This window comes from Pygoscelis adeliae, unplaced genomic scaffold (assembly GCF_000699105.1).
Source record: "Pygoscelis adeliae isolate BGI_AS28 unplaced genomic scaffold, ASM69910v1 Scaffold75, whole genome shotgun sequence".
NCBI classification, from domain to species: domain Eukaryota; kingdom Metazoa; phylum Chordata; class Aves; order Sphenisciformes; family Spheniscidae; genus Pygoscelis; species Pygoscelis adeliae.
This window is the reverse complement of record NW_008824772.1, coordinates 2463463-2474566: the sequence shown is the minus strand read 5'-3', so window position 1 is coordinate 2474566 and position 11104 is coordinate 2463463. Positions and strand designations below refer to the sequence as shown.

The window sequence follows — 11104 nt, the reverse complement described above, 5'->3', positions numbered from 1 at the left end:
TTGAAGCAGCAGGGTACTGTCTTTAAATTATGTCCTTGTGAATGCAATTTAATGTTTTGATACCTTTCTAAATTATAATTATGTCATGGTTTTTTTGAGACTAAAAAAACCCAGGATGTTTCTTTAAAAGTTGTGACTATGTATTTTGACTTCCTAGCAAAGTGCATGTTTCTTAATTTCTGTCTTTTATCTTGATTTGAGAAATACAGATTTTTATTATGATAATTTGCATTAGGCAGAATTTCAGTGGTTTTCATCAGGCTTCTAAAAGGAAATTCTGGGATCGTTTTAAGATTTCCTTCTCCTGTAATAATATGTCTCTCTAGTAATAGATTCTTTGGGGTCTTACATTCATAAGTGTAGAAATACGGCTGAATCGTATCTTTAAAAAGGGACGAAGGATATAAAATGCTGTCCTTTTTCACTGCTAATCACAGAATTCCATAAATAAGACTTCCAGCTATTTGAAATAAATGTTTTGCAGTCATATGAAAATAAAGTTTTATATTTCTTAAAAAAATAAATAGTTGTTTGTTTTCTTTATGTGGGAAATGGAGGCAGTTTTAGCAGCCTTAGCATGGGCATCAAGGCATTCTCCATTCTCTATCTTTTTTCCTATACTCAATGTGTTTTATCAAGTCATTTCCAAGTTTCTTGCTGATATTACCTAATAAAGCTGGCTTTTATTTCAGTTTAAAAAGGGTGTATTTCAGTTTAGATTGGAATTCTTGTTAGATATAACCCGATCCAGACAAAAACCTTTTTTGTCCTGATTTAACTGAATTGGTTAAAACTAAACTGAAGGTCCTCTTTTCTGTAGGCGAGTCTGACTCTTCTGAACTTTGGTTATTACACCTATTTCAAATGATGCTACTCTTTCATGTTCTTATGGCGTATGGCTGTATTATCCTCCCTCCGTTTGCACTTTGAAACAGTAGTTGTTTTAACAGAATCAACGTTTTTCTGATCCTGTGAATGTAAAAGGTTTTGGAAATGAATTTCCTAGCTCAGAATGATCCGTAATGCGTCATAGTCAACTGACAGTCCCTCTTCTTGTTTTGGTACCTTGTGCAAGTGACCTTGGTACTTTCCAGAAGGGTAAAACAATCAGATACCAAATTGTCCGACAATGTAAATTTAGTATACTATTTTGGTATCCTATCAGATATGTTCATTAACTTTGTGAAGAAAACTTACCTATTTGACAATAGGTTGTAATATGTTGAGATATTTTTTCTGCCCTTTTATGTTATAAAGCCTGTAAGAAACCTATTTTGTGGAAAGCAAGAGCAGTCATACTTGAGTTGTGACTACTGATTTACTGTAGCTTAAACAAGAAGTTGCTTTGTGTTATATGGTTAACTTGGGGTTATTTGGATATCGTGATGCTTCACTTAAACGATTACTTTTGTGATAATTGTTTAAAAAAAATCAACATGCTAAATTAGATACTTTTTATCATAATAAGGCTGTCTTTCTGGAGTTGTAAAGTATGTTGGATAACATGTGTTTCTTTTTCTTAGAACCAACACAGATATACAGATTTCTACGTACCCGGAATCTAATAGCAGTGAGTAACTGGTCTTTATCACTTCTTTACTTTGGACTTGTAGGAAATTTTAATTAAAGCATAACCTTTTCTTTTTTTTTTTCCTGCAGCCAATTTTTTTGCACAGAACTCTCACTTACATGTCCCACAGAAACTCCCGAACAAATATCAAAAGGTAAAATTGTTTTTTGAAAAGCAATCCTAAAATGTTAACCAATTAGCAGGAGTCCAAACAATAGTGGAGGGTGACCTCCTCTTTTCACGAGGTGTATAAAACATGACCTTTTCATTTTGAAGAACTTAAAAAATGCATACATCACTTTGCAGAAAAGTTCTTAGGTCTCAGAAATCAACTGTAATGTTAAGGGGGTGTGTGACTTTATGCTTGTGACTTCTGTTGATACTGGGAGTACTAAAATGTGGATAACTATCTGCAGAATCCTAACTAATTCTCCCATATTTGTTTTCTGTTTTGGGGGAGAACTTCTTAATAAGCAAACAAAACTCTAACATCTGAGCTCTTGTAATCAATGGTGCTCGATCATAATCATATGAAACACTTTAGTTTAAACTGTAACCTAACTGCTTATTAAAAACAAAAACCAAAAACCAACCCCAAACACGAAACTATTGTTTTTGTTAATTAGTCTTGGAAGGATCCAGTAATTATGTCTGTAATTATTTTAAAAGCTGAAAAATGAAGGAGGTCAGTTTATAGCATTTTACAAATATCCAGCAAACACTTTAAAAAGGTTGCTTTAACTGGATACATGTGAAAAATGGGCTTCAGTTTTGGCATTGCAAAATAGTCGTTCCTATGTGAGGCGCTACAGCGGCATGTCAATAGACTTTAAAATATATAAAAACTGCAGAGTGAACAGTGCAGTGTACATACTTTATTAGCAGAATTGCAAAGTCCTTTCAGTTACTTCCCCATCACTGAAAATCATTTGTTACACTTTGAATTTTTTTGTAGCCTGAACGTTTATTTTAAAATATTTTAACACTAAAGTTCTTATCGCTTGGAGACAGTTGCTGTGGGACTGAAATACTTAATCATGAACGCTTAAGGAATAGCAATAAAATCTGATTATGCAGACAATTCTAATTTAAACTATATTTGTATCTAAGGAAGGTAATATTTGAATGATCTGTTGAGCAATAGAATTTGCATGTTTTTATTTAAATTAAAGAAGCTATATTTGGCATTCTCGGATCTCTTGGATATTGTTTAATGTTCTTGCCATTAGCTTTAAGGCTACAATACAACTTTTTCTTAAAGCTGAATCTGTTACATACAACTTCAGGTACTTGGGACAGGTAATGATCAGGGGTTGGTTTGTTTGTTTTTAAACTTGAAGTTGCTGCTTACTTTTTCTTGCAAAAGTTACCAAAGTGAATTGTTTGCTTCTTTTAAAATAGGGCAGAGCCAAATTTTAAGAAATACTGTTCAGGGTAGTTTGTCTTTTTTTTTTTTTTTTTAACCTAGAATTGTGCAACAGAAAGTTCTTGCTTATAACTTTAACTTATAGTTGATTGGAATGTGTATGTTCTTTTACCTGAGTCTGTTTCTTTGGGTATCTGCTGTAGTTGCTGGGAAACAAGAAATGGTACTTTGCATGTACATTGTGTTGTCCTCTGTTCCAAATTCCGGTTCAAATTCAGCTGCAAAAGTAATGCTTAGTTTCTCTTTGAAACATAGTATTTTTTAGTAGTTCCCTTAACACTTTATTTGAGGACTGTGATTTGAGTTAGGTAGTGTTCTAATAGATTGATAGCCATTTCACTCACTAGTTTTCTGACAATACTGACTTATTGAAATCATTCTGGCAATTAGGTCTAGGAAGATTAAGTAAAACATTTCAGTATGTTTCCTTTATAAAAACACAATAATGCAACAGAAGTGAGCTAGCATAGTTGAGGGGGAAAAAAGGAGAAAGTAATTGTGAAGTGTGTTGTTCTCCCCTGGGTCCCCCGCTCCCGCCTTTCCATGTTCTGTCAGTACTGTGGTCCTTCTCTTTCAGCCTAGTGAAAACAACACAAATTGTAGTTTAAAGGTAGTTTGCACTGTTTAGATGTGGTAGCAAAACTGCAAGACTGTGGCAAAACAGTCTCAATTGAACTTCTAGGGGAGGTTAGCAGGATAGTTGTTTCCTGATCTGTGCTGGTAAACACTTTCAAATGTGTACAAGACCTTAATTGCCATTCTTCATTCGACAGAAATAATTAAGGTATGTGATCCTGTTATTCTGGTGAAAAAGGGGCTTTAAAAGAGGAAAAATATCTGAACTAGAGTAGAAGATCTTCCTAAGGTTTATATTAGGAAAAATTTATGTACCTGACTTCAGTATAGTGAAAATGTTAGTAGAGTTCTCTTTGCAAAGAATTATCTTTTGGAACTGCATCATTGTTAGCCTCCTTATGTGGATTTTGACTATACGTGTATCTTTATTTATTTATTCTCCTAGAACCTCTTAATTCTGCCACTTTTAAATTGCTGATCATTGTTTTGATTGCCATGTCAGTAAACAGTATCATATGTAAAATACAAAGAAGTTATCTCCAAACTTTATAGAACTTACCTATCACAATAGTAATTATAGCTCCACATCTTTTATCTCTAGCTCTACAGTAGTCTGAGAAAAATGCCAGACAAATTTATCACGTGGAGGTAGGGAAGTAAAACTGCATTTTTACCAAGAAATTATCCGTTGATGTCAGTCCGTATGTTTAGTACTGAGAAAGTGTTTATAAAGACCAGAATGCTTGTAGTATAGAGAAATGTTGATAAGTGAATAAGTTAATGGGCATGGATCAACTTGGGCTAAAAAAGTATTGAAGTTGCTGCTTATCGTTGGAGAGGCAATACGCTTGGGTCAAGTGATACTTGATGGAGAATTGAAATGGGCTTTCTGCCTGTGGGTCTGTCTTCAGGTGTTACTATATTAGACCAAATGATGGTGTTGGAAAGAAGTTACTAACTCTTAATAAAAATTGCTTCCCGTACAGTATTTGGATAAAGGAATAATTTTTTTATTTATTGGCGAAGTAATGGCATGCTATGATGTGACTTTTAATACTTCGTTAATTATTACTGCGCTTGACTGGAGTAAGAGTGGGTGGAGAAAGGAATGCGCAAGATGCGCATACTTATAGCACAAGTAAATGCTGTCTTGAAAATCCTGGGTGTTAGGGATGGTTATTACAAAAACTTAATTTTGTATGTTATGCATGGGAACATGGTAACATAAAAATATTAATTCAATTTAAAGGAATTTCTGTATTTTTTTATGTTAACTTCAAAGGCAACAATTTTGATTTTAATGGGCTTTTTGGTTGCTATTTCTAGTTTTTCTGAGAGATTTTTAGGAGGGCTCTTTTCTTGTTTTAACTAACCTGAGTTTGACATTAGGAAAGGTTGTGTCATTGTTCTTCCTGGATCAGTAATGCTCACAAACATTAAATGCAAGCTGTGTCAGATATTAGTGTATTTTATGAAAGATTGTTAAGCTTTCCCCCATTCCTGAAACATGTTTGTCTCTTAGCTGGTTTCTGGCTCATATTCTGATTGTGACATAACTTTGCTCTAGAGCTGTTTTAAGCATTTCTTTAGTCTGAAGAAAGCCTTCTAAAGAGAAGTGTACTACTTGCTGTTTTGCAGAATAGTGGCTGATTTTGATGAGCTTGGGCAAAGTGCGCACAGAGACTTTTTAACCTTAGGAAACTGAGGTTTACCTGAAACTTTCAAAGAATTCCTCTGTTCTTAACGTCTCTTGCTTTAAAGCTGAGCGTTGCAATGTTGATTTTAATAATCCCATGTTTTAGTGTAGGTGAGTCAGTTCTTGAATCTGTCATCTGTGTGAACCTTAGGCTGAGTAGAGCTTTGAATCACTGATTGTTTACTACACAAATCATAATTATTTTTCTCCTTGTTATCTGACTGCAGCCCTGTACTTGTGTAGTGTTTCTTGTCCACTGTTACCATTTAGCCACCATGTGATTTGTAACTAAAGCATTCCGATGTATTACATGCTGAATGTAGACAGTGTATGACATCAGTGTTTCTTCAGTCAGGATATTGCTGTAGACGATGCTTCCCACTTCCCCAGAGCATGTCATCGTTGTTCCCCCCACAAGAAAACCAGTATTTGGCAACAGCTTATGTTCTTATTAATTTTTCTAAGGTATAAATGTAAAGGAAGGATGCCCTTGCAGCTCTTGTATTGTCACTCTAGTGCAATTTTGTTGGCATGTAGGTCCAAGCGTTAATTTTCCTTTAAAGAAAAATTGAAAGTGTGTTCTGGAATCTATTGAATAACTTCTGTTCATGAGTGAGCTTTATTTAGAAATGAACATTAAATTGTATGTACGGTAGAACAAGCTGAACATATGAGCATGAACAGACTGATGTCAGAATTACAGAGAGAAATGATTTGAAGTGATTATTCTCTATGACATTGTTGTCATTGGTGGTTGTCTCCCCCCCCATTTCCTGTGAGTGCTCTAGAAGTAGCTTCAGAATTCATTGTTCTTTGTATTGTGTCCATTTAATATAACTTTGTGGAGAAAGAAGGGGGATTTTATAATTAGTTTTTTAACTGTTTTGTCAGATAAGGTTTTAAGTGGTTTTCATCGTTATGATCAAGCTTAAAGTAGTAATGACTGAAGAGCTGACACGTAAGTTCCTAGTAGGTATAAGTGTCACTAAAGTGGGAAGATTTTCTTTGACCAAAGCTGAAATGTATTTAGACATGTTCATTGCAAGCTTTGAATATGGTGCTGTTAAATGACACTTCTTATGAGCAGTAAGTAGGATTACTTCTGAAAGGCCTGTTTTTAATTCTTTGTGTTATTTTGATACTGCTTGAGAAGCTGTATTGCAGTTGTGTCCCTACAACACGGGTGTGCTACTATGCCTAAAAAGGTATAAAAAGGGTGCTTTCTGAAAAGAAGGCTAAAATTGTGTATCTAGATGGTTTTAGATTGATAACCAAGTCAAAGTTTATACTGAATAAAATTTCTTGTTACATATGGGAATAATGGCTGTGTGAAACTATTCTTTTTTCTTTTTCTTCACAGGAAAACATTCAAAGTAGATGACATGTTATCAAAAGTAGAGAAAATGAAGGGAGAACAAGAATCTCACAGGTACTGTCCTGCATGTATATTTGTGTGTGTAGTACAAATGAGCACATGCATGCGCTAAATCAAAAGTCTTTTTGACTGATAAAAATGGAAGTGATAAAGACTAATTATTAGAAGCAAGGTACTTACTGTTTGAAATGTTGCTTCCAAAATCATAAAATGTGTGTATGTGTGCTGGTCACTTAAAAACTTGCAGAAAAACGATGTCAGCATAAACTTTCAGTGTTTGTCATGCTGTTTCTTGAAATGTGTGTAGAAGCCTCAAATAGGTATTTGCCTTAACTTTTTTTAAGACTGTCAGTTGTGTAACTAATCTGTGTGTGCTGGAATTAAAAAAAAAAAAAGCACATTTGGGAAAATACCGTGAAGTTACAGTATTTGGGGTTTTTATGGTTGTATACTTGCTATTTTTAACCTTACATTCATAGTTATATAAGAAAAAAAAAAAAAAACCCCAAACCCAAAACACCAAAACAAAAGAGAAAACCCTGAAACTTAACAGTATTTAAAAGATCTTACCCATCTCAAGCCATAATTGGGTAACTAGTTATAAAATGTTTTCATTAAAGGCTGTAAAACTTACAATTTTCCCTTCTAATTTTCTCATGAGAAATATTGCTTAGTCTGAGATTTTTCCTGTGGTCTGACCCCACATATATATCATGTTGAACCTTTGCATAGTTCTATCTGAATAACAATGTTCCCTCTTTAACAAACATAATTTCAAGTCTTAATTCCATATGGAATTGTCACTTGCGGGGGGGCTTACTATGTGAATTCTAATTGTGAAATAGTAAATACTTTTATATGGTGTACCTATTGGTTTCGTCACGTTAATTTTTTTCCACAAGAGTTTACTTTAAATTATGCAACACACTTAAATGTTGGATAAAACTCATATTTTATCAGGTCTTACTCCTCTGTTTCAGAAAAAAATACTGAACTCTTGCTGAATTTGCTGTATTGTATTTGGCAAAAGTCAAAGTTCAGCAGAGATGTGAAACTTGGGACTGATGGGTTACAGTTAATTTTCATCGTAGCCTGTCTTTGTAATGATGGCAAAAAGAAGGCATAGCAAATATGCCTGGTCTGTTGTTTCTTAACGAGTTTCCTAGTGCTGAAATAAAATGGTATAAAAAGCTTATTCACTGAGAGGTGATGTAGCGTACAATGTGTTTGTGATATTTCAGTGTGATAGATGATGACAATAACTTTTTTTAAATTCTATTTTTTATGTATGAATTAAACACCGAAGCTTTTTGTGAAAGTATATGTGATGGAAATTAACCGATCCATTGTACAACTTCCAGAATAATTTTGTTCTAATCTGTACAATTCAGAGATCTGTTTTAGTCCTGCAGGTTGGCTTTGTGTTCTTTTTTGGTAGAAAGACTGTAGATAATTTGCCAAAACCCTTCTATTTAATGTACTGATATATGATGAAATGCAAAGCATTTTGGAAATTTTAAACCAAAACCAGACATCTTAAAGACTAACCTAAGTTGCTGGAACGTGTGAAGACCTGTTGAGGTGGGGGGGGGGGTTGAGGTATTTGCTTGGGTTTTAACCAGCTGTTCTTTTTCCATAGTGTTTGCAAATAATTAGACTACTTCAGAGGCAACCATGCTAGACAGAATTTAGCCTGAAACAAACGTATAAATTTTGTGTTTTAAGAGGTTTTATATATTTACTGTAGATTATTCTTCTTAATTATCTTTTGCTCCATATATTGTGGATACTTGCTAGGTAAATATTCTCTTTTGAAGGATAAGGATCATGTTGAAACAAAATAGAATATTGATTTGTGTGTGTTGTTTTTTGTGCTTTCAAAACTATCAAAAATGTACTTTAGTCTAGAATTGGTCTGGAAAAGTAACACGGATAAATGATGCAAGTTGGTATAGATGCAGTCTTTTGAATGCTCAAGCTGTTGGGCACTTTCACTAATCATCTCAGCGCTCTTAGGAGTGTTTGTGTTTAAAAATAGGTGTTAAATGTCAGGTTGTATCTTCCTGAAGTCAGTGAAGGTGCTCAAAATTGTATCTGGTGTTCTAGTGTAACAGATGATATTTTGTTCAGTACTACATACTTGAGAAATACCAAGTGTTTTTGAGACCCATTTTAATCTGGTTTTATGAATACTTGCTTTAAGCTGAAATGTATTCCGAATTTAACAATTTGAAATAAAATGGGTCTACAGTCAGCAGAATAGTCTAGGCTATGAGCTGTAGTGCTGTGAAACAAAATAGATGCAATTATTATTTTGACGGCATATGTTATGGATAATATGGATGTGATGTGACTGATCATCTTTTATTTCTAAGGCTGTAGCTTCCCATTGTAAAGATTCTCCTTACCAAACTTAAAATACTTGTTTAAAAAAAAAAAAAATCAGTACCAAGTGCATGGTTCAGGGTGAGGTTCTAGAAAATTTCCACCAAAACTCATTTCTGTTGCTGGTGAATGTCTAGGAAATGTGTTTGGCTGCCTGTGAAGGCAAGATCTCATGGTTTCAGACAGTGCCCTTCTACTGTAGTGTTTAAACATGTACTTTTTTTTTTAATGTATCAAGTCATAGAATACATAGAATCCGTCTGTAAAGAGAAAACTGGTGTACAGCTTTGCATCAATTGTAGCTGGTGTATCCAGGCAGTTTCCAAGTTAGAAAGATGGACCACCTCATTATAGTTCTGCCTCTTGTGTTGGCCTGTCCTGAACATCAGTGAATGGGGTGGAGTGGCTGCTGTGAGAAGAAAAAACTTACTTGTTCTAACATTTCCTTTCTTTTCTTCTGTTTAGCTTGTCTGCTCATTTGCAACTTACATTTACCGGGTTCTTCCATAAAAACGGTATGTTTGCTAATTCATTCATTATACTGTTAATTTGTGTAGCACCTTTGACATTAGTATAGATCTGTGAGGGGAATATTTGAATGTTTTGAATCTCTGCTGTTTGAATGCAGATTTTAACTTATTTAAAGCTCAGACTGTCCCATTAGTTACAATACTTTCAATAGCGCTTTAAATATGTTGTAGCGTAATTGTAATGTTAAGCAGATAAGCCCTCCGGGGTTTTAGTCAAAACAGTGATTTTGAGAAATACTTCAAGTCATCACCCATTCAAACTGAAATAGACCTTGAGGAGTTCTGAAGAAAGTGATTTTATGGGAGTGTGTCTTTGGGGTATTTGAAGCTTTAAAAAAAACCCGCAGTCTTCAAATAGTTAGAAGATTCAATGTTTTTTAATTTAAAATAGAAGTGTGAGAATCAGTTTTATCAAGTAGAGCCTAGAAATGAGGCAAAGGCCATGTCAGTGATTATAAAAGCAACGGAAATCATGTTTTAGTGACTTGCAGTCATTCTATTGTGTCTTTTATGCACATAAGGCTTTACCTCTCAAAATCGGAATATTGGACTTCCCAGACCAGAATGAAGGGTTCTGTTCCTTTAACGAAAGCAGAAGTGACATGCTTTGTGCTGTATAGGCATGGGTAAATTCACTGTCTTTTTACTTCCCTGAAAAAAAATTAGCTGTTTATCCTTTAAAATAAAGTGGTGTTTCTAATTTTTTGGTTAAAAATATTCTGAATGGCATCTTAGTCTTTGGATGTAAAAACTAATGCAATTCATGTAACAGGTTTTATACTTTTTTCTGGAAGTTATGTTCTCTCAAGGTATCTTATGCTTGACCAGATCTATTCAGTAAGATGTTTGAAAGTTAAAATTGCAAATGTCTAGATTTCAGAATCACTTCTTTATTAAACTGTAATATTATTCTGAGAAAGTTCTTCAAATCTGTAGATTAGGAACATTCTGCTTCTGGAACTTCAAAATACTGCTGGTCTCAATGGATAGTATTCACTGTGTTTCTGCTCTCAGGAACTTCATGTTACATGTTGTTACAAGCTGTCATGGCTTAACCCCAGCCAGCAGCTAAGCACCACCCAGCCACTCGTTCACTCCCCCCCTGGTGGGATGGGGGAGAGAATCAGAAGGGTAAAAGTGAGAAAACTCGTGGGTCGAGATAAAGACAGTTTAATAGATAAAGCAAAAGCCGCCGCAGGCAAGCAAAGCAAAACCAGGAATTCATTCAGTGCTTCCCATGGGCAGGCAGGTGTTCAGCCATCTCCAGGAAAGCAGGGCTCCATCACGCGTAACGGTGACTTGGGAAGACAAACGCCATCACTCCCAACGTTCCCCCAGCTTTATGTGCTGAGCACGACACCATATGGTGTGGGATATCCCTGTGGTCAGTTGGGGTCAGCTGTCCCGGCTGTGCCCCCTCCCAGCTTCTTGTGCACCCCCAGCCTCCTCGCTGGTGGGGTGGGGTGAGAGGCAGAAAAGGCCTTGACTCTTTGTCAGCACTGCTCAGCAGTAATGAAAACGTCCCTGTGTTATCAACACTGTTTCC

The 11104-nt window shown here is 35.1% G+C and overlaps 1 protein-coding gene across 1 annotated transcript in view; it reads left to right on the top strand.

Annotated features, from left to right (window-relative positions):
* The first annotated feature begins 1492 nt into the window (after window positions 1–1492).
* SUZ12 (SUZ12 polycomb repressive complex 2 subunit) overlaps window positions 1493–11104 on the top strand; it is a 29164-nt gene continuing 19552 nt past the window's right edge. Inside the window, exons 1-4 of the mRNA XM_009323709.1 lie at window positions 1493–1570; window positions 1660–1724; window positions 6629–6697; window positions 9494–9543. Coding sequence (XP_009321984.1) covers window positions 1493–1570; window positions 1660–1724; window positions 6629–6697; window positions 9494–9543 — 262 coding nt within the window. The remainder of the gene's footprint in view (window positions 1571–1659; window positions 1725–6628; window positions 6698–9493; window positions 9544–11104) is intronic.